The sequence below is a fragment of the Cetorhinus maximus genome, chromosome 14 (genome assembly GCF_964194155.1).
Source record: "Cetorhinus maximus chromosome 14, sCetMax3.hap1.1, whole genome shotgun sequence".
NCBI classification, from domain to species: Eukaryota; Metazoa; Chordata; class Chondrichthyes; order Lamniformes; family Cetorhinidae; genus Cetorhinus; species Cetorhinus maximus.
This window is the reverse complement of record NC_135892.1, coordinates 6,301,266-6,325,814: the sequence shown is the minus strand read 5'-3', so window position 1 is coordinate 6,325,814 and position 24,549 is coordinate 6,301,266. Positions and strand designations below refer to the sequence as shown.

At 46.6% G+C, this 24,549-nt stretch overlaps 1 protein-coding gene across 1 annotated transcript in view; it reads right to left on the bottom strand.

Annotated features, from left to right (window-relative positions):
- plcb1 (phospholipase C beta 1) overlaps positions 1 to 24,549 on the bottom strand; it is a 315,255-nt gene that overhangs the window by 148,778 nt on the left and 141,928 nt on the right. The window contains exons 14-15 of the mRNA XM_078556434.1: positions 19,900 to 19,970; positions 7,788 to 7,884 (exon numbers count right to left, since the gene is read on the bottom strand). Coding sequence (XP_078412560.1) covers positions 7,788 to 7,884; positions 19,900 to 19,970 — 168 coding nt within the window. The remainder of the gene's footprint in view (positions 1 to 7,787; positions 7,885 to 19,899; positions 19,971 to 24,549) is intronic.

Here is a 24,549-nt window from a genome sequence, read left to right as displayed (position 1 = left end):
TACTACCTTTAGTTTTTTACAGTTTCTATTTATGGAGAACATTTGAATATCCAACAACATATACCTATATACAACTTCAGGTGATTAAAGATTAAGCCTCTGAGCTCCTCTCCTTATTTGGTTAGAGTGGCGTACCACCCTACCACTTGAGGTTCCTCCATAGGATCGACATGATCAGGAATGGCAGCACGAGATCCATGCTTAGAAAGTGGCAGTTTTGGGTTAGGCAACTCTACAGAGGTATCAGGAATGTCTATTCTAGGTCGATCTGTCGTCTCAGGAATTGATGGTTTGACTTTAATCACAGGCAGAGTAGTTGGCTGTTGGAATGTCTCTAGCATGAATATGGCCCACATGCTTTTGAATGATTCTATCTTCCACTTCAACCCTGGAAGGATAAGAGACCAGTCTCTGAGACAATGGTTCCAGGAACCCAACAAGGTCCACTTCCGAAATGTCATACGAATACTCTGTCTCCAATACTGAATGTGTGAGCTTTGCTGTGAATATTATGATTTGGTAGATAGTGCAAGCAGACGACATTCCAAAGGGCAGGCGAGTGTACTGATAAGGACCCTTGTGCGTGTTAATAGTCAAGTATTTTCTCGGCGTGCTATCCAGCTCTAATTGTTGGTGGGCCTGGCTCATATTCAATTTTGTATAAGATTTGCCTCCAGCTAGCTTTGCATATAAGTCATCTATCCTTGAAATGGGGTACTTATCTGGTTTGGCTGCCTTGTTTACGGTCAATTTATAAACCCCACAAATGCATATGGTTTAGTCAGGCTTAACCACTGGAACTATGGGTGCAGCCCACTCCGAGAATTGGACTGGTTGGAGGATGCCCAACTTTTCTAACCTGCACAGTTCTGCATCCATCTCCTCCTTCAACTCATAAGGCACAAGTCTGGCCTTAAGGAAACGTGGTGTCGCCTGAGGACCCACATATATTTTTGCTTGCAGGCCTTTTAACTTCCCTAATTTGTCCTGAAATACACGGTTGTATTTTCTTAGCAGTTCAGGAACTCCTGCTTTCAGGTGAAATATTTCAGACCAATCAAGCTTGAGTTTCTGTAACCAGTCTTGGCCCAGAAGACTAGGTCCTTTGCCTGTCACCATTATCACTGGAAGCTGGGCTGTCTGTTGCCTATAAGGCACTGGTACTGTGGCGATGCCCTTTACCTGAATAGATTCTCCAGTGTATGTCTTCAATTCAGCAGTTATCCGCTCCAGATTTAGTGGCTGGGTACCTTCATTTGAATGTGTGCTCTCCCATCACTGTGGTTGAGGCTCCTGTATCCACATCCATTACTAGTGGCTTCCCATTAACTTGGACTGTGACTGTGATAGGTTTGGTTTTTACAGCGGTGACATTGTACAGGGAATAGGTGTTGGTATCGGCAGCTTCAGGCTTTGCTGTATTTTTTAATTCAATCATGTTGGTTTGCTGCATTGCCTTACTACGTGACCTTTCTTATGGCAGTAATGGCATCCTGCCTCCTTGAATCTGCAGGTATCTGGTCCATGGTCATCCCTACATCTATAATGAATTAACCTTGGAGTCGCTGCTGAAGCGTTTCTGCTTGGCCTTTTCATGTTCCTAACAGTGGGCATTGCATCTTGCTCCGATGCTGTGGGTCTGGTTTTCACACTGCGCTCGGCATAAATGTGGGGCTCCTGCCCCACATAAAGAACGGCGCCATGTTGCATGTTTTGCAAAGCCTGTGAGTCTCTCGCAGCACTTTCCATGGCGAGGGATATTTCCAGGGCGCGGTTCAAGTCGATGTCGGCCTCCGCGAGTAAATGGCGCTGAATGGCGCCATCCTGAAACTCCACAAACTAATTGGTTCCGCATTTAATGTGTCTCTGAAATTGCAGAGTTTCGTCAACTGCTTCAGCTTCGTTACATAGGTGGCGAATGGACTCCCCCGGGGCCCTAGCTCTGGAATTAAACCTGAGACGCCACATTATTACAGATGGCTTCATTTGGAAATGTGTTTTCATGAGGTCCACCAATTCATTAAAGGATTTAGAATTGGGCACGCTTGGGGCTGTCAGGCTGTGGATGAGATTGTATGTCTTGCTACCACATACACTCAAAAGGATGGCTTTCTGCTTTTCCTCCATGGTCATTTCATTCGCTACGAAATAAAAACCAAGGCGCTCTACATACTGGCTCCAGTCTTCCATAGTCGCATCATAAGGATCGATTCTGCCGAAGAGCGGCATCACTGGTGAGTAGTCTTTTCTTTGGTCTTAAGGTTCGATGTATTCATATCAACCAGGTGAGGTGCAGCGTCAGAGATATTTTACCCTCGTCGCTAAATGTAATGACTTGACGTTGCCCCAGGTTTCAACAGGAAACAGATGAACTTTAATACAGAGCACTTTTCAGATGCTACGTGCTCGACCAGGACTCTCGTCAGGAAGCCCCGCACCCCCCCGAGATTACCCATGCTTAGGGCTCATTGGTCGGAGCCTCCAAGAACATCACATGACCCCTGATAGACAGCAGGAGAGGCTCTACCTTCAGTTACCGCAGTGTGTCAATGAAATGCCTTAAATGCACAACCTCAAATAATCTGCGTTTGGAGTGCCGCTTGATCGACCTCGTGTCCACCACCTTAACATTCGCTCCCTCTACCACTGATCTACAGCGGCAGCATTGTGTACCGTCGACACGATGCACTGCAGCAAGGCTCCTTCGACAGCATCTTCCAAACCTGTGATTTCTACCACCTAGAAGAACAAGGGGCAGCAGATGCACGGAAACACTATCACCTGCAATTTCCCCTCTAAGCCACACACCACCTGACTTGGAACTGTATCACCGTTTCTTCACTGTTGCTGGTTCGAAATCCTGGAACGTCTTTCCTAATGGCATTCTGAGTGTATTTGCCCCACATAGACTGGGAGTTTGCTTTCAAAACCACTGCCTCTGGCCTATTTTGACTTTTCTGACCAGTCCACCTGAAGCGAACTAAATGACTGACAAGTTCCCTCTGCTGGTTAAACATAGACTTACACATTGTCAATCCAATGTCACACGGGATTCCCTTTGCAGGCTCACAAAAGCTCTGTGAATTTGAAGAATTTAATCAGCCCTGCTCGCACCAGGTGACATTATTTGGCTCCTGAGCTTAAATGTTTCTTGGAGCTGCTCCCGATGTCGGACCCCGATAAGCAGCCTTCTTGAGGCCTATCCACCTGCCTGAAAATTGCATCAGGCAAAGTTCAGGCACCCACCTCCTGGCTAAGCTCTCTCTGGCCCAGGCCCCCCCAGCCCGCTGACTTTGACAGTCAAGTTCCCTCTTTTCAGCAGAGAAATGGGCACCTGCAAGTTGACAACACTGCTGCCGTGGTTGGGTCCAAAGGAACGTAATGCACTACTTTTAGTATTGGCTTGGTCGCAGGAATTGACAGAAGGATGACACATTTAGACATCCGTCCGCCTTTGGGCACCACTCCAGATTTTTCGGTCAGGGTTTACTCCCTTAGCCGTCAACTCTCCCGAGATAGCCACAAGGCAGTGGGGCTATCCGCCCGTAGCTGGGGGCTTTGATTCATGAGTGCCAGTGCACGTCCACATGCCGATGGGCCTGCACATTGCATTTCTGGGGGCCAAACTTCCTCCGAGTTTCTCTGAAGCTTTAGCCTGGGGGCCACGAGGGACCCAATTTCCAAGCGCCATCACGGGGAGGCACAGCTGAGGACCCTCCAATGGCAAGGTTGTGCACTGACAGGGAGAGAATTACACACTTGGTTCCCTTTTTGCTTGCTGCTAGTCATCAGTCAAGGCTGAAAACAAGAAGCAAATAAGCACACAAAAGCGGAAAGCACACTAACTTCCTTCACACACACGCTAGATGCATCACATCAACATCAACATCACATCCACCTGTTGGACACACCCAGTTGACAAATACAACCAATAAAATTTCAGCCAGTTTGGATCAATCTGATTGGCCAGTGTTTGCTCCATACTTTCCTTGCCTCCAGTCCTCTCAATGCATCTTGATTGTCAACATCATGTTTGGAGGTTGAGAGGTGGGAGGAAGGGGGATAAGAATCTTCTTTAATTCAGATCCTTAAGGAAACAGGGATTAAAGTCACATCGGGATAAAGCACTAAGCAGGCGATGGTGAATCAGCAGTCTGTCCCCATTTCATGTCATCTCTCTCCCCCGCCCGCATTCCCCAGTCTCCTCTTCACAAACCCCCATTCCCAGCCTCCATATCTCCTCCATTCCCTAGTTTCCATCTCTCCCTAAGTTCCCATTCCACGGTTTCTATCTACCTTCAAGTCTCTTTGTGCCAGGCTTCCTCTCTCCCCAAACTCCAATGGCCTCTCTCCTCCCTGAGCCCCCATCTCTCAGTGTCCATCTCTCTCTCCCTGAGCCCCCATCTCCCAGTCCCCCTCACCTGCAAGCCTGTCATTCCCTGGTCTCCATCTCCTGTAGCTGATGGCACCGAGCAGGTCATGGTAAAGGCCGGGACATAATTCTATTTACAATTAGCGCAGTTCTGACTTTCCACACCAGGCAACCAGTCATAGTTATTTACAGTACCTGACACTAATGTCTATTGGTCATCTTGGATGATTGGGAACCCTCTGACCTCAAAAGGAACTCTGTATCTCCAATATTGGAAGGGGTTTGATTTCCTCTTTCATAATAGATATCTCTTCACCTCCCACAACTTTTAACTCTCTATAACGTTTAAACCTGAAAGAAGTTTCAACATTGCTCTCAAATTGGGTAAGATTCTTTTCATACCCCTTTGCCGGGGTGAAATTTGAACCCACGTTTGGATAATGGGACTAGGCCTCCAGTATCAAAACAATCTTACTTGCTAATACATAATAGATATAATAAACATCCAGTTTCTCTGGTAATTCAGTGAAACTCTCTACCTCTGTCTCTCTCTGTTTCTCGCTCTCTCTTGCTCTCTCTCACTCTCTCTCGCTTTCTCTCTCTGACTTTCGCTCTGTCACTTGTTCTCTCTCTCTCTTTCTCATTCTGTCTCTTGCTCTCTCTCGCTCTCTCTCTCTCTGACTTTCGTTCTGTCGCTTGTTCTCTCTCTCGTTCTGTCTCTTGGTCTGTCACTTGTTCTCTCTCTCTCTCTGACTTTTGCTCTCTCTTCCTCGTTCCCTCACTCTTTCTCTCACTCTGTCTATGCAGCAACATTCAGATAACCTGAATTTCACAGTGGACCAGATGCTGAATAGGAATTAAATTTTTTTCAATATATTCTTTCACAGGACGTGCTGCATCACTAGCCAGGCCAGAATATATTTCCAATTCCTAATTGCCTTTGAGAAGGTGGTGGTGAGCTGCCTTCTTGAATACAATTAAGTGGCTTGCTCGACCATTTCAGAGGGCAGCCAAATCAACTGCATTGCAGTCACATCATTACCTGGCCAGACCAGGTAAGGGCGGCAGAATTCCTTCTCTAAAGAATATTAGCAAAGCAGTTGGGGTTTTGCCACAATCTGTTATTGACATGGTCACCATTGCTGACAAAAGCTTTTTATTCCAGATTTATTTAATTTATGGAATTGCTGTGGCAGGACTTGAACTCGTGTCTCTACATCATTCGTCCAATCTCTGGATTACTTGACCAGTAACACAACCACTATACTGCTGCACTCAAATCCCAGTTCAACCAAATGGCTGCATCGGTCTCATAATCTCCAAAAGGTAATGTATTATGAATGGCCAGCAATTCTTTGTACTTAGGGTTACTAATGTTGCTGACCTCGTGTGTGACTGTAGAATAATACAGTTTCATTTCAAGACCATCACAGTAAAATCAGTACCAGCTGGAGAATGTAAAACTCCTTTCAGAGTCACATGCTCTAAAGCCAAAAGGAAAACGAGTGATCCTATCTAATTCTCAACAAAGGATAACTCTATCCGTGGGAGCTGTGGCTCACTGTCTCATGCCGCCAGTAGCCATATGTCTGACACTACATGGACTGCATTGATGCTCGGCTAATCCTCTGCCTTAGGCTGCTCAGAGCCTGGGCCCAAGCATTGCTGGTCCAACATAGGGAAGGAAATGATCAAAAGACAATTAACCCAAAAGGATAATCAATGTAGTGGAGCACTGTTAATAGTCAGACTATGTAATTCTATGCATTGCATAAGAGTTTGAAAGAATCATTTTATCTTGAAGTCACATTGAATATTGCACTTATATGTAAAGAATGCTCAAATCAGCAGGAAATTGCATATTACACTTAACATATGTTTCGTACCGAAACAAATAAGAAAATCCCCTTTTCCGAAATGCATCTTAAAGGATAAAGCAGCTGTACAGACGAGTCAGCAATGCGCTATCAAACCGTGGTGACCCAAACAGCTTATAGCCGTCGACAAACAGCATTAAGCATCATCGGCTTCTCAAAATTGGCTATGAACGTGAGCCTATGACATGTAAAAGCAAACACTCACACTGAACATGCAGCAAGACAGGACCTGTAAACTGAGCTACAGGAATACCCAACATTCCTTCATTTGCATTTGGAAGAAAAAAAATAACATTAGTAAGTAAGTTTGAAAGGGAATGCATGTATTAAAGGCATGAGATTTATTTTCAAGGAGAGTTTGGAGGTATCTTTCCACGACTCTCCACGGAAAACCTTAATTTTTGATACGTTATTCGATACATTTTCCATTTTGGAATTGATAATCAACGTGGGCATTAAACTTTGGTAATGAATTTCTTTTCTTTATATTTCAAACCTTATTTCTGCCAGTTGTTGCAGATAATCTATTAACGAGAGCCTAAGGTTTAATTCATTTTCATGTTCAAACTGAAATGTCAAATACCAAATAAGAATTTGAACCAGATCGCATTAACCATTGAGACGTTCTAGTTAGGGTTGTAGGCAACACAGTTAGAATTGTACACCTTCTTTCAAATATTCTTTTACCCAACCCGACCCCACAGCCGTATTGACAAAGGCACTACGCTGCTTTCAGAGTCAGTATGCAGAGCCGCTGTACCCCTCCAACCTCAGTTGTTGATGTGATGTTGACTGACGGCTTGACTAGAGTAGCAAGGATATCCTGAAGCTGCCCGGAAGGATCAAAATGCAAAGGAATTCGAGGCAGTGGCGATTGGACTGGTATGGCCGTTCATGTACCCTTGGAGAAGTGGGCTGTCGGTCTTAAGTCAGATGTTGCAGGATTTTCCCAAAACAATCCCTAGTAGGGGGACAGGAGGCAAGTGCAGTCTTCTGAAGATCTGTCGACCCTGGTAAATGGGTATCAGTTTAAGGAAGAGATGCGTTCGGTGACTCCTGCCTTGAAGTCTCAAATCCAACCTCATTCATAAGTGTGACTTCCTCTGCATTGCATTAAAAAACGAGTGCTCCCTATTGAAAAATCAAGGTCCCAAATGCAAACAGTCCTTTGAGTAAAGTCGAGTCAAACTAACTACAAATACCCTGATTAAACCTCTGATCATCGAAATGCAGGAAATCTAATACCAGCCTTTAGTAGCAGCACATCAAGTGTCTCCTTATATGGCTGGGAAGGCTGTGGACGTGGAGGAGATTACTGCGAGAGGCAGGGGGGAGGCCATGGTTTGAAAACAAGGATGTTCCTTGTGACAGCGCATTCCACATGCTGACCACTCTCTGGGTAAAAAAAAACTTCTTCTGAATTCCCCATTGGATTATATTCTACTGCATGACAATACCTGGACTCAGAATCCTCAAAGCAATGGAAGCAAATGATGATATTCTGTGGTATGCAAATTGACAAACAGAAAACCACTCACTCTTAGCCACTTCGAAAGACTCAAACTTCACAGGTTGGATGTAAGTAACCAGGTTGGACATTTCCTCTGTGGCACTGGCTTCACATCCAGCAGTTCCCTGCAAAACAAGGCAGCAAAATATGTTAAATTTGCAAGTCCTCTAGAACACACTGTGTTTCAAGCCTGGTAATGTCAGTCCTGTGAGTGAGTACATTTCTGAATTCAAATGTAAAAGCATTTTCAGTCAGACAGTGCACTAAAGGAAGGCTTGTATTTATATCACACTTTTCACAACCACAGGATGCCCCAAAGCGCTCTGCAGCCAATGAAGTGTCGTTGAAGCATAATCACTGGTGCAATGTAACTAATTTGTGCACAGCAAGCTCCCACAAATAGCAATGTGATAATAACCAGATAATCTGTTTTTTGTGATGGTGACTGAGGGATAAATATTGGTGAGGACACCAGGATAGCTCCCCTGATCTTCTTTGAAATAGTACGACAGGATCTTTTACAACCGCCTGAGAGAGCAGACAGAACCTTAGTTTAACATCGCATCTGAAAGACAGCATCTCCAACAGTGCAGCACTCCCTCAGGACCGCACTGAAGCATCCACCTAGATTTTTGCTCTCAAGTCTCTGTCGTGGGACTTGAACTGACAACCTTCTGGCTCAGAGGCAAAAGAGCTACCAACTGAGCCACAGCTGTTATTCCCTGCTGCGTTAGTTCACAGTACAGCACTCGGGCATGTGCTCATGTTATCTGTGACTCTGCCATTGGCATTTGTGCACACCTTAGCAACTGAGTTAATGCCATGTCTAGTATCAGCTGGGACTCAGTTGGTAGCATTTGCGCCTCCAAATCAGAAAGTTGTGGGTTTAAGACCTACTCCAGAAACTTGTGCACAAAAGTCTAGGCTGACAATCCAGTGCAGTACTGAAAGAATGCTGCACTGTTGGTGATGCTGCTTTTCAGATACAATCAGGCCCCCGTCTGCTTTCTTGGGATTGTGGGGTGTCACAAATCCCAGGGCATTATTTCAGAGAAGAACAGGGAAGTTATCCCTGATGTCCTGGTCAATATTTATCATGTAACCAACATCACTAAAATACAGATTATCAGGTCATATCGTCATTGGTTGTGGGATCTTGCTGTGTGCAAATTGCGCAGTAATACTCCAAAAAGTACTTCATTGGCTGTAAAGATGTTTGGGAAGTCCTGAGATTGTGAAAGATGCTAGATAATTGCAAGACTTTATTTTATGGTTACACTAGTAGAACATACATACACATGAATTAGGGGCAGGAGTAGGCCATTCGGCCCCTCAAGCCTGCTCCGCCATTCCATCAGGTCATGGCTGAACCGATCGTAGCCCCAACTCCAGAGTCCTGCCTACCCCAGGCTCCCTTGACAGTCAGGAATCTATCTACCTCTGCCTTAAAAATATTCAGTGGCCTGGCTCCCATTACTCTCTGGGGAAGCAAGTTCCAAATTCACAACCCTCTGGCAGAAAAAAAAATTCTTCTCATCTCCGTCTTAAATGGGAGACTCCTTATTTTTAAACTGTGTTCCCTAGTTCTAGGCTCTCCCACAAGGGAAAACATCCTCTCAGCGTCCACCCTGTCAAGTTCCCTCAGGATCTTATATGTTTCAATAAGATCACCCCTCACTCTTCTAAACTCCAATGGACACAGGCCCAACCTGTCCAACCTTTTCATGTAAGATAACCCCTCCCATCCCAGGTATCAGCTAAGGAGAGGAAGAAGAACAGGAGCAGGTTGCCAATGGATCTCAGCTGTGGCACGGTGGGCAGAATTTTTCGAGCCCGCTAGCGGCAGGTGTGATAGGTGGTGTGCGTGGAAAATATGGTGTGACCTGCATCACGACGGCATGAAGACAGGTCCCGATCGTCCGCTCAGCCTGCCGATGGTGGGCTGTGTTTCCCACCATTGGTCGGCGGGGAGCTGATTGTAATACATCAGCAGATAATTAAAAGGCCATCCCGCCAGGCTCTTGGAACCCCACCCGTATCGTCTGCCCACGATGGCGGGAAAGCACCATTACGTGTTTCACCACTTGGCGGCCTTCACTTTGGGGGGGACTGAGGTGATTGAGCAGCAGCGTTCTCCACAGCTCGCCAGTTGTTTACAGGCCTCAGGGGCGCCAGGGGGTGGGGGCAACTGATGCCTGGCCTCAGAGGCGACTGCTGAGGGTTGGGGGGGGGGGATGTCTGGCGGCAAGTGCTGGCCAGCCTCAGAGGCGACCACTGTTGGTGAGGGGGCGGGTCAAGTGCTGCCCTGGCGCTGCATCCCACGCACAGGCAATCGAGGTGGGGGTCAGGGTAAGCGAGGGAAGTGGCAACGCATTAGGGACGCCTGTATAAACAGGTGCAACTGAGACAGATCAGGCTCAGCCACAGTGATATGATTGGGGTCGGGCTCCTAGCCTGCCCGCCCATGAAAGCAATGTGGAGGCACCAAAGAGCCACCAGGCACTCCATACCTTAACCCCCCCCTGCCCCGTCCCCCACCCCCCCCATCCCACCCCCACCCTGTCCCCCCACCCCCACACCCTGGCACAGGCTTCGAGTCCGCCAGCACTTTATTGGACCATGGAGCAGTTGGACTGCACACGTTGTACAATCTCCTCGCCAACGCTGGCCATGTAGCAGTCACTGCTGGAGGTGCCCACAGCCTCTTGCAATCTCAGCATCCCAGTTTGGACCAGTGTCCCCCATGTCGCAAAATGACAGGGCAGCCATGCAGCGCACTCATCTCTGGCCATCCGAGGGGTGACCAGCACTCTCCGGGAAGTGTGAAGAGGCGGTCACACAGGGTCAGGAAAGGTGCTAAGTACGGCCATGATAACCATGTCTCTCTCTCTCTTTCATGCTGCAGGAGGACCACGTCAGGATTATGGATCCTGGTGACCTAGCTGTATGCACTTAGTGCAGGACTTGGCACCAAGGGGACATGGATGGCATCCACTGCCAGTGGCTGTGAAAGTGACCACGGCACTCAATTTCTCTGCCAGTGGCTCCTTTCAGGGCTCCACAGGTGACCTCTTTGGGATGTCACACTCCGTCACCCACAAGTGCATTCATGAGGTCATGGATACCATCTTCTCCATGGCACACACTTTGTGCATGTCGCCTGGGACTGGGACAGCCAGGATGCAAGGGCCATTGGATTCGCCCTGATCTCGGGATTCCCACAGGTGCAGGGTGTGATCGACTGAACTCATGTGGCGCTCAGGTCTCTGTTGCTACACTCAGTGGACTTCATCAACCACAAGGGCTTCCACTCACTGAACGTGCAGCTGGTATGCGACTACCAGAAACGCATCCTGTAGGCATGTGCAAGGTTTCCAGAGAGTGTGCACAATGCCTACATCCTGAGTCACTCACAGATCCCTGCAGTCTTTCAGGGTCCACAGAAGCTGCAGGTTGGCTCCTCGGGGACAAGGGCTACCCACAGAGAACGTGGCTGATGACACCCATGCAGCGGCCTCAGACTGCAGCAGAGCGGCGCTATAATGAGGCTCATGCAGCAGCTCGCAACTTGGTGAAGCAGACCATTGGGATGCTGAAGGTGCTGTTCTGGTGCCGGGGCTGGTCTGGTAGAGCCCTGCAATACAGTCCACAGAGGGTGTCATGCATCATCATCATCATCTGCTGCGCCCTTTACAACCTGGCGCTGTAACGGAGAGAGGAGCTGGCTGAGGAGGAGATGGAGGAGCCGCATGTCTCCTCCGATGAGGACGGTGACGGGGGTCCTCGATGGTGATGATGACAGGGATGAGGCTCTTGCACTGGCCAGACGAAGCAGGCATGCTCGGGAGGCCCACATAGCTGCCAGATTTGTGGAGGATGATGACGACATGCAATGAGGGGACAGGATAGATCCTCACATTGTATCTGTGAACGTTTGACTCCAGTCTGGCTAATCCGAGCGCCAATACCCTCTGTGAGAATGCTCCTGTCATGGAGATGCAGTGGAGGCCCTAATAGTCACTCGATCGCAGGAGGATGATGATGACAACATGCAGTGACGACACTCCAGAGGTCTTCACACAGCCTCTGAGAATGTCTGACTCCTGTCTGGCCGAGGGCAGCTCGCTTGCGCTCCATGATCAGGGCCATCTCAGAGATGCAGCCATGAAACTTTAGATGCATCTGATGCTGTGTCCGCCTTCAGCACCTCAGCCCTTCAGGAGCTGGTGCACAGCATCACTGGTCGCAGATGCTGGTGTGATGGGGGCCAGCCCCACCTTAAAGGTGCTGAGAGCAGAGAGGATGAGAGAACTCTGTGGCATCTGCCCACTACATTCTGGCAGCAATGACCAGCATCGCCGAGGTGCGGGTATCAGTAATGTGTCCAGGGAGTGTGAAGCTGGACCATCACTGTGGTCTGAAGGCTGCACAGAGCACAGGGAAGAGGCCCTGGACTGAGACACCTGCCTTTATCTTGTGCAGAAAGGTTTCACATCTGAGTGACAAGAACACTGCTCATCAGAACAAGGAGCCATAGGCAGGGAGACATTCTTAGGAGTTTATTGACAATAGTGAACAGTTTGTACAAGTGATCAACACCCGTGCCCAGGCTGTGCAACCACTTTTACTTAACTTTCCTAACCCTGCTGCTATGTCTTCGTGCTCCCCAGACATCCACAGCAGAGCTGGAGGCAGCCTGCTGACTGTGATCCTGGTCTGTGATGACTTTGGCAGGTGTCCTCTGGAGGGCCGAGACTTGGTGGGCTCCAGCCTGCCTTTGGGGTCCTGCTATGTGGCAGTGGCACCCTCCTCGGCCTGTGAAGCTGGAACTGCGGAGGTCACAGGAAGAGGGGATTCGGATGGGCCGGTCACTCCCAGAGTCACCTGGGTGGATGGCCCCGGAGTGTGCACCTGCTGAGCCTCATCCCTATGGGTGCCTGAGGGACCCTGGGTGACTCTGTGAGCGGAAGGGGTAACTGGAGTGAGATCAAGCTGCCCAGCACCCCTCTTGCGTACACACTGTTGGAGGCCAACTATGGTATCAGTGATGGAGTTAAGCCCGCACAGCAGTGCAGGAGTAATGTCCCAGACCAAGGTCTCCATGGCGACTGCCATCCTGCCAGTGTTGACCTGGGTGCGTTGCAATGCTAGTGCTATTACCTCAGCCTGAAGGTGGACAGGCTCCTCCATCATGCCTTGCAATCTTAGGATTGCAGCAGACATCCCTTCCTGATATTCCCTAGCTTGTCTTTGCAGCTCCAGGAACTGTGAGATGATCGAGACCAGAGGCTTGTCATCTGACTCAGACTCTGCAACGTTCTGGCCTCCAGCAGTCCTCAGAATGCCGGGAACCTGGGAAGTCCTTGCCTCCACCTGCTGTGGATCAGAAAGTGTGATGTACTCACCAGATTGTGATCCTGAGGCTACTCTAAAGCTACTTCCCACCGAGGTGTGTGTTTCTGAGCTGGAGGAGGGTGTGGGTGAGTGCTGTGACAGGACTTCAGGGACGGTGCCTTCAGATTCCTCGTCAGAGGTTTCTTTGGAGCTTGACTGGAGGCTCTGGGTCATGGACTCTGTTGGCTGTTTGGCAGATGAGCCTGTGAAAGTAAGGAGAGATAATTAGTGCATGGCAGTGACCTGTGAAACAGGACACATCACTCACAGCATGGTTGTCTTAATGGACGTCGCACTTAGTAGAGCAGCGCCGACCTCACCGTCAGCACAGGAATGGTCCCGGTCATCGCCGGCCAACTGGATGGCTCTCTTTTCGAATTCTGTCAGAACTTTGATGTCCGGCATCCCTCCACCTGTCTGCGACCTTTCCCTCCTGTTGTGTGCCGGTTTGTCCTGCATGGATAGAGATGGGGAGAGTGTATCAGGACGCCTGCCAGGCCAGAGGATAAGTGTGCCTGGCCAGATGTGTGGGTGGTGAGTGGTCCCATGGATGGGATGAGGACAATGACGATGAGTGTGAGAGAGTGAATGGTGATGTCCCTTGCACTGGCAGTGCGTGAGGGCCCTGTGGATGTGTGATGGGTTTGTGAGTGTGTGAGCTGGAAGTGATGAAAAGAGTGACTTACCCTGACGGAACAGAGGAGATCATTCATCCTTTTGCGGTGCTGGGTGTCTGTCCTCCTCTGCAGGGTGTTCACGCTGACCACCGCTGCCACCACCTCCCAAGCCGGGTTGGTGACTTTGCTGCCCATCCTATGGCTGGAGCGGGGATACAGGACAACCCTACTGATCTCCACGGCAACCAGCAGTCGCTCGAGGGACCCTTTGTTAAAGCCGGGGGTTGGGGGGGGGGGGGGGGGGTGCTGCAGTCTTTTTTCCTTTGCTGGCCGTGTCTCCCGGGCAGCGGTGATGAGCTGGTGGCGATGAGGACTTTGCTGGCGGCTGCCTTTTAAAGATGGCGGCTGGGGTGATGCAACAGCGAGGTGATGGCGAGCGGGTGAATGAGAGCCCGCCCGCCATGGAAATGGTGTGTTTCCTGGGAATTAATAAATAATGAGGTGGGCTCGGGACGATACGGTGTGAAAACCCGCCATTTTCGTTGGCGTGTAGGACACCATTTTACCCACCCGCTACCGCACTTAGTGCAATCTGGGAAAATTCTGCCCGGTGACTAATGCCCGAAGACTAAAAACTGTGGATGAAAACAATTCTCACTTTCACCCATTGGCTCTGTTCTTGCTGGTTTGTAATTGCTTCTAATCCTGCAAAGCCCCAAATTTAAAATTCTCATCCTCATGTTTAAATACCTTCAAGATCCTGCATCTCTGTATGTTTAACTAACCAGTCCCACAACCAACAACAATGAAAACTTATATTTATTCAGCACCTTCAATGAAATATACCATCCCAAAACACTTCAGAGGAGAATTATAAATTTGACACCAAGCCACTGAGCGAGATATTAGGTCAAAAGGTCAAATGCTTGGTCAACGAGTTAGGTTTTAAGGAATCTCTTAAAGGAGGAAAGTGAGGTAGAGAATTTTGGAAGGGAATTCCAGAGCTTAGGGCCTGAACAACTGAAAGCACGGCTGCTAATGGTGCAGCGATTAAAATCAGGGATGCACAAGAGGCCAGAATTAGATGAGTGCAGATATCTCGGAGGATTTATGTGGCCGGAGAAGTTTACATGATGGGGTGGGGTGATGCCATGGTGCGATTTGAAAATGAGAGTGAGGATTTTAAAATCAAGATGTCACTTAACCGGAAGCTAATAAGCAAACATTGGGGTGATAGGGGAAAGGGACTTGGTGCGAGTTAATGGAAGTGCAGCAGAGTTTTGGGCACTCTCAAGTTTACGGAGGGTAGCATCTGGGAGACCAGCCAGGGGTGCATTGGAATAGTTAAGCCTAGAGGTAACAAGGTAATGAATGAAGGTTTCAGCAGCAGATGAGCCGTGACAAGGGTGAAGTTGGATGAAGTGACAGAGTGGAAATAGGCTGTCTTAGTGATGGCACGACTATGTGCTCAGAAGCTTATTTCAAAATCAAATGTGATGCCAAGGTTGCAAATAGACTGGTTTAATCTTAGACTAGTGTCAGGGAGAGGGATGGAGCCACTAGCTAGAGAACAGAGTTTGGAGCTGGGTCCGAAAACACTGGCTTCGGTCTTCCCAATGTTTAATTAGAGGGAATTTCTGCTCATCCAGTACTGAACGTTGGATAAACATAACATCAGTGGAGGAGTTGCGAGAAGTTGATGTGAGGTCGAACTGCGTATCGTCAGCCCGTACGTGTGAAAACTGACGCGGCGCTTTAGGGTGATGTCGCCGAGGGGCAGTATGAAGGTGAGGAATAGGAGGGGGGCCAAGGATTGTCCTTGGGGGACACCAGAGGTAATACTGCAAGGGCAGGAAGAGAAGCTATTGCAAGTGATACTGCGGATACAGTTAGATAGATAAGAATGGAACCAGGAGAGGGCAGTCCCATCCAGCTAGACGACAGTGCAGGCATTGCAGGAGGGTGGTGTGGCCAACCGTGTCAAAGGCTGCAGACAGGTCAAGAAGGACGAGGAGGGAAAGTTTATCTTTGCCAGAGCCACATCAGCTGTTATGTGTCTTTGATAAGAGCTGTTTCAGTACGCTGGCGGGGTGAAAACCTTGGAGAGATCCAAAGATGGAGTCCCGGGAACGATGAGAAGGGATTTTGGAGATGATAATGTGCTCAAAGGCTTTGAGGAAGAAAGGGAATTTGGAGATGGGGCGGTAGTTTGCAAAGACGGCGGGGACAAGGGTTAGTTTAAGGAGATGAGTGATTACGGTAGATTCGAAGGAGATAGGGCAACACCCAAAGAGAAAGAGAAAACCATTCACAATATCGGTTAGTTGGGGACCAGGAGGTGTGGCCAGCAGTTCACTGGTAATAAAGTCAAGGGAACAGTTGTTGGGTCTCATGGACAAGGTGAGCTCAGAGAGAGCATGAGGGGAGATAGGAGAGAAACCAGAGAAAGATATGCAGCAAAGTGTGAGCCAGGTGAGCTAGTGGAGAGGGGGGGCCTGGCAGAGGTAGCTCAAACACTCTTTTCCAGTGGCTCCAGGTGTTAGTGCATCAGTCGATGCTTCACCATTGATGGCTCTGCCTTCAGCCCTCTGGGTCCCACACAAAGGAATTGCCTCCTTAAACCACCTCCATCTCCTCTTTTATGGCCCTACCTAAAAGCCGCTAAGCTTTTGGAGCTTTGATCATTTGCCCTCCCAACCTCTTTTTCTCTGTCGGGGCATCCATTTCTGTCTTATTAAGCTCTGCGAAGGTCTTTGGGCTATTTTGCTTTGTTAAATTGCAGAGTTGTTACTGTGCAGAAGGTGGCCATTTGACCCATCATGCCTGCACTGGCTCTCTAAATCTGCAATTCATCAAGTGCCACTCCTTCGCTTCCTCCCCGGGACCCTGAACATTCTTCCTTTTTGGATAACAATCTAATTACTTTTTGAATGACTTCATTGAATCTGCCTCCATCACACTCTCAGGCAGTGCATTCCAGACCTTAACCTCTCACTGCATGGTAAAGTTTTTCTTCATGTCACTTTGGTTTCTTTAACCAATTACTTTAAATCTGTGCCCTCTTATTCTCGATCCTTTCACGCGTGGGAACAGTTTCTGCCCATCTACTCTGTCCAGACCCCTCATGATTTTGAATACCTCTATTAAATCTCATCTCAGCTTTCTCTTCTCCAAGGGAAAAATTCCTAACTTCTCCAATCTATCTTCATAACTGAAGTTCCTTGTCCCTGGAACCATTCTCGTGAATCTTTTCTGATTCTCTCACCAATGCCTTCACATCTTTCCTAAACGGTGGTGCCTAGAACTGGACACAATACTTCAGCTGAGGCCAAACTAATGTCTTATACAAGTTGTGCATAAGATATTGAAGGTGGCAGGACAGGTTGAGAGGGTGGCTAATAAAGCAAACAGCATCCTCAGTTTTATTAATAGGGGCATAGAATATAAAAGCAAGGAGGTTCTGTTGAATTTGTGTTCTTATGTATAAGACACTGGCTCGACCTCAGCTGGAGTACTGCGTCCAGTTCTGGGAGCCACACTTTAGGGAGGATGTGAAGGCATTGGAGAGAGTGCAGAGAAGATTCAGGAGAATGGTTCCAAGGATGAGGAACTTTGGTTATGAAGATAGATTGGACAAAGTGGACTGTTTTCCTTGGAGAAGAGGAAGCTGAGAGGTGATTTGATTGAGGTATTCAAAATCACGAAGGGTCTGTATAGAGTCGGTAGGGAGAAATTGTTCCTACTCGTGAAAGGATTGAGAACGAGAGGGCACAGATTTAAAGTAATTTGCAAAAGAAGCAAAAGTGACATGAGAGAAAAACATTTTCACACACCAGACGGTTGGGGCCTGGAATGCTCTGCCTGAGAATGTGGTGGGGGCAGATTCAATTGAGGCATTCAAGAGGAATTAGACTGTTATTTGAAAAGGAACAATGTGCAGGGTTATGGGTCGAAGACAGGGGAATGACACTAGGTGCATTGCTCAGTTAGATAGCTGGTGCAGACATGATGGACCGAATGGCCAGCTTCTGCACTGTAAAAATTCTGTGGTTCAACATAACTTTCTTGCCCTTGTACTCTATGCTTAAAGTCACTCTTAAAGTGACAATATAAATGCAAGTTGATGTTATTCCCATCAAGTAATGTATAACTACACTGGACTTTGTTAAATAGTGTTGAGTGTTCTTTTGCTTGTTTACTGCTATAGGACACAGCAATGTAAATTGTGTTCAGGTCTGAGCCCTGCATCGGATCTCACTCCCTCACTTTCCCAGAACCGCTTTACCCAATCCAGGATCACAAGGAGTCGGAGCCCATCCCGAAAGGCAATGGGCGCTAGGCGGGGGCATCTCATCGTGTCAAAAATATAACAACTTTTTTTGTGAGTAGCTTCACTGAGCTATACAGTTAATTCAAGAATCAGATGGCCAATACTTTTTTTCTTTTTTAATAATGGAGACCTATCAATTCTATCATCTGGTTCATTTACACTCTGCATTGATAGCATTGTAATTTATAATGAGAGTTCCCACATAAATATCCCACGTCTTGCTGAATGCACTGTAAATACGAAATGCCAGACATGTCAAAAATGCACTTTAAGTTATGATGATACAATTATGATTGCCAGTGCAGATTAGGTCACATAAAGTCATAATGTTCTTGGATGTGTTTTGTGTAAGCAGCCCATTATAATACATGCCAAAGGAATAATAATTAGCTTCAAGAAATAAAACATTTGTTTTAATGACTGGAAATTGCTGACAACAGTTGGTGAGAAAATGGTAGACCATAAAACTGAGATTAAAAGTGAATCTGCTCCAATCTTTACATAACCTTTGAAGCACCTTTACCGCTTTCAGAATATACGCTTTGATTAACAACTAATATTCACCTTTTCTGAGCAATTTTGAAGCTGAACATCGAACACAGTGGAATTCAGTTCTAGCTATTGCTTATTGGGTCCACATCCCATCCCACGACTTGAGCACTGAAATCAAAGCTGATGCTCCAGCGCTGTACTGGAGGAGTGCTGCACTGTCAGAAGTGCTGCATTTCGGATGAGATGTTAAACCAATGTTCATTGTGCCCTCTCAGGTGGATGCAAAAGACCTCATGACACTTGAAGAGGCAAGGAGTTATCCCTGGTGTCCTGGCCAATATTTACCCTCAATCGATATCATTAGATGATCTGGTCATTATCATATTGCTGTTTGTGGGAGCTTACTGTGCGCAAATTGGTTGCTGCATTTCCTACGTTATTACACTTCAGAAGTACTTCATAGGCTGCAAAATGCTTTGGGATGTGAAAGGTGTTATATAAATGCAATTCTTTCTTTAACTATACAAAATGGTGTATTTAAAAAAATGCTTCAATAATAATTTGTTAGAAATGCTATGTTCTGTCGAAGGATAGTGGTGTAGGTGGTTGGGAGGAAGCACATTGATGACTGCCCCATGGATTCCTGAATCAGAACTAAAAGGCTTCACAGTTAATGAAGAACTTTTGAAGTGTAGTCACTGTTGTAAAATAGGGAAATGTCACAGCAAGGCCACAGTAATGATCAGATAAACAGTCGTGTTTTTGAGTGTTTTGGGTTCAGAGATGGATTTGGCTAGCGCATTGAGAGAATTCTCTTTGAGTAGTGCTACGGAATCTTTTACATCCACTTGAGGGGTCAGATGGGTCCCTCCGTTTAACATGTTATCCAAAAGGCAGCACCTCTGACAATGTAGAACTCCCTTGGTAATGCACTGAAGTGTTAGCCTAGATATGCACTGAAATCTCTGGAATGGGTCTTGAGCTCTTGGCTGTTGGACTCAGAGGTGAGAACACTGCCATTGGGCCAAGGCTGACAATACTGATTATGCTGGCAGCCATACAAGTTAATACTAGTAATTTCAGAGAACATTGTGCATTTGGCAAATCTGTGGCTCTTATTAATAGATATACCAGATGGGATGTTGTATTCACCAACCTTGGACGCAACTCCATATTGAACTTTTTAGATAACAAAGTTAAATTCCATTTCTTATTTATGTTGCCCCCAAACTGAATTTTCCTTCCCCATGAAGAAAGCTCCATACAGATTTAGCACGTAATATAAATTACTCAGTTGTTTGGCTTACTTCGTCCATTGAGGATTTCTTGGAATCTTCATCATCATCTTCTTCCTCTTCACTTTCTGCTTCTCCATCTCCTACAAATGTTTAATAATAATTATCTTGGATGCTACTTGTGACAGAGGCCAATCAACACAGTGAAGCATTTGTGCAAATATAACTAAGATGAATAGCGTTAAGACTTTCAATTTGTGCATAGGCCTTACAGTGGCTTCAGTGACCCTGGGCTGGGAATAGGGAAGTCAGTCAAAGCTCCTGTTCCACATTAAGGTCCAGCAACCCCTGCCAGAACTGCTAATGTGTGGATGCCAGGTGAAGGACTGAACCAGGGTCAGTAAAGACATCTCACACACTTGCCCGCATTCATTGTGAAAGCTACTTAATCAAGTGCTCTGAAGATCCACTTGGCTTTAGTTTGTTTGGACATCAGAGGGTGGAGTGGGAGAGGCAGGGGCTGTGGAGACACCTAACTTCAGAACTAACAAGTACCCTTGGAGCTGCACTCAAGCAACAGTCAGCACCTTGATGTCAGGGTGGGAGGAGGGCAGGAAATTGGTGGAGATGTTACAGGAGAAAAAAAGTTTAGAAATTGTTGATTATGATTTTATGCAGAAGAGGTTTATTTTATTATTACTATTTTCGATGCGCAGAAATGAATGTTATCCATCAAGACCATTAACGATAGGCTGTGAGACCATCTAGAACAGAGTGTCAATTGCTTAATAGCATTGGAAAACATACAGCATTGGCTCACACATGACCAGCCAACAGTTGGACATGTATTTATGCATGCACAACATTTATAGGTGCTGGTTCATTTTCGGTTAAAAATTTCATCTGTGCTATTCTGAGATCATTTTGGAAGCTTTCTTTGGGATTTCCAAACCCATTCAGAAACATTACTTTCAAGATGCCTGGTGTAGCCCTTCTTGTTCCAAGGAATGGCCCAGAAACAGATGGAACGCATGTTAGTTCTGAAGTTAGGTGTCTCCGCAGCCCCCGCCTCTCCCACTCCGCCCTCAGACGTCTGAACAAACTAAAGCCAAATGGACCTTCAGAGCACTTTATAAACTTTTACTATAGGAAAATGAAACCCCACGCTTGTGATCTCACGATATATTTTGTTAAAGGATGCATTGCCGTATAAAAGCACAGAGTTTGCACTGAGGGGTCAGCGTGACATTCACAGCCTGCTGTGACTGCACTTTGCTTTCGCCAGTGATTGGTCTCAGACAGGTACTGGTGTAGAATTGTAGCCAAAAGGACAAGTTTAACAGTGCAGAAGGCTGTTACTGTTTAAATATAGCCTGTTTCCTGACAACCTAACTACTCAGCCCTGAACATTAAAGCTTAGAAATGACTATTCTCAATATGAGCAGACAGATGCCTGAACCTGTTCATGCAATATTCCTCTGTCTGCTATTTCAGCAGAAGTATTGGCCACTTTATCTTCAATGGTCTTATTTGAAGGGAAATGGAGAGTGGAAGAGGGAGGCCATCGAGCTACCGCTCACCACCGCAGGCAGAAGCAGAGTACAAAGGTCACAAGTACCATAGAACAATCAGAATGATCAGCATCACACCCATCTTTCCAGAATAATAATCATCTACTCCATGCTCCAGTCCTCAGGCAGCACCTCAATGTCCAGGATGACAATTAGGTCAGAGTAAGAGGGTTAAAGGTCAAAGAGCTACCAACAAGGAAGACTGATTGCAGATGTCATTCACAAAGAGCAATGCCACTTCTTGAAAAAGCAAATCCCATCCATCAAGTAACTGTGCCCAACAACTTGTCCTACACTCAGATGCTCAGTTTTTCAGATACCACCTTTATGCTGGACTCCCGATGTTGCCACGCAAGCTATCACATAAAGGGAAGGGCATGAGGGCAGGCTGGCTGTTGGGTTTCACTGGCATCGTGCTGGAGTTCTGAAGGTAAATGTTGTGCCTTCTATCTTTTGCAAGAGCTTGTAGCTTCTGACCTGTCAGATTGCACCTCCTCACTTAGTCATGCTCAACCATACAGCCTTTTCACTGCTGCCTTGTGTGCTTAATTGAACTCTAGTTGCAGTTTATAACTGATTTAGAGAGTAAACTGATGCTTTCTTCTCACTGTCTAGTCATCACCGCATCCACCAATCCACCCACCCACCCCCCACCACCGGCCCATCCAAGAGCAGCACAGAATGTTTTAGTCCATTTGAGCATGCAAATTAGGAGCAGGAGTAGGCCATTTAGCCCCTCCTCCCTGCTCTGCCGTTCAATAAGATCATGGCTGATGTGATTGTGGCCTCTACTTTTCTGTCTACCCCTATACCCTTTGACTCCCTTGGCAGTTAAGAATCCATCTAACTCAGCTTTAAAAATATTCAATGACCATCCCTCCACTGTTCTCTGGGAGAGAATTCCACAAAATAACAATCTTCTGAGGGAAAATATTTCTCCTAACCTCTGTCTTAAATGGGAGACCCATTATTTTTAAACTGTGTCCCCTAGTTCTAGTCTCTCCCACAAGGGGAAACTCCTTACAGCATTCACCCTGTCAAATCTCCTTAGGACCTTATGTGTTTCAGTAAGATCACCTCTCATTTCTCTAAACTCCAATGGATACAGGCCCAGCTGGTCCAACCTCTTCTCATAAACTGACCACCTCCCATCCCAGATATCAGTAGAGTGAATCTTCTCTAAACTTCTAATGCATTTATATCCTTTTTTAAATAAGGAGACCAAACCTGTACACAGTACTCCAGATGTGGTCTCACCAACGCCCTGCACAACTGTCGCAAAGATTCCCTGTTTTTATATTCCATTCCCCTTGCAATAAATGACAAGATTACATCAGCCATTCCTAATCTCCTGTTGTGTCTGTATTTGTGATTCATGTACCAGGACATGCAGATCCCCCTGTCCTGCAGAGTTCTGCAATTTCTTTCCATTTAAATAGCATACTGCTTCTCCATTCTTCCTGCAAAAGTGGTAAAGTTCATATTTTCCCGCATTATACTCCATCTGACAATTTTTTGCCCGCTCACTTAACCTATTGATTTCCCTTTGCAAACTCCTTATGTCCGCTTCACAACTTACTCTTCTACCTATCTTTGTGTCATCAGCAAATTTAGCTACCAAACATACGTTCCCTTCATCCAAGTCATTGATAAAGGTTGTACATAGCTGAGGCCCTGGCACTGATCCCTGTGGCACTCCACCTGTTATACCTTGCCAACCCGAAAATGACCCATTTATCCCCACTCTGTTTCCTGCTAGCTAACCAATCCTCCATCCATGCTAATATGTTACCCCCTACACTACGAACTCTTATTTTGTGTAGTAACCTTTGATGTGGCACCTTATCAAATGCCTTCTGAAAATCCAAGTATAACACATCTACAGGTTCCCCTTTATCCACATTGTTTGTTACTTCCTCAAAGAACTCTAATAAATTAGTCAAACATGATTCCATTTCACAAAACCACGTTGACTCTGCCTGACTGCATTGAGATTTTCTAAGTGCCATGTTGTAACCTCCTTAATAATAGACTCCAGCAATTTCCCTTTGCTAGACGTTAGGCTAAGTGGCTTATAGTTTCTTACTTTCTGTCCCCCTCCTTTCTTGAATACAGGAGTTACATTCACTATTTTCCAATCTGATGATGCCTTTCCAAAATCTAGGGAATTTTGGAAAATTAAAACCAATGCGTCTACTATCTCACCAGCCACTATTTTTAAGACTCTAGGATGAAGTCTATCAGGACGTGTGGACTTGTCAGCTTTTAATTACAATGATTTACTCAGTACCCTCAACAGGTAATTGCAATTGTTTTAAGTTCCTCCCTCCCTTTCACCCCTTGATTTACAAATATTTTTGGGATGTTATTTGTGTCTTTGACAGTGAAGACAGACACAAAGGCCAGGATTTTTCCTATGACGGGCAGGCTGGGCGGGAACGGGCTGGTGTGGGGGCAGAGCCGATCGCTGTCCGTGATTAAGGCCCGCCCAGCATAATACGCGGCCGGTAGCGCTCAGTGCTACCTGTGCGGGTGAGGGGGAAGAGGAAGAGTCGGGGCCAAATAACTTTACCCCTCCCTGATGCATTGCCGTGTCCAAAGCTCAGAGTCCAGCTCATTAACTCTGAGCCAAAGTTCCTCGAGCTGCAGACACTTACTGCAGATGCGTTTGCCTTGGATCACAATGGTGTCCACTAGCTCCCACATATGTTAATGTTATATTAATTGTATTGTTAAGCTTAAGGATACACAGCTAGAGGGTATTGATTGATTAAGTATTCTTGAGTACATATAAAAAATGGCTTACATCCACACCCGCATGTCCCTGGAGAGGGAGTATGCAGTGTTCACTGGCATGTTTGAGGCCTTCAATGACTGACGAGCGCCGCAGGGGCTGGAGTGCATTATCTCTACCCATAAGGACATGTTAAGTTAATTTTTTAACTTTCTGTTGACTATTTTTTTTGCAGTCACCCTTTAACAGGTGGATCTTTCGTGAATTAGTTAATTTTGTTCATTTGGTACTCAGAAGGGTATGAAAAGGCACCGTACCATGTCAGATGTGGTTCAGTTGGTGGCACTCTCGCCTCACTCTCATCCTGGGCTCAGGTCCTACTCCAGGGCTTGAGCATAAAATTTGGGGCTGGAGTTC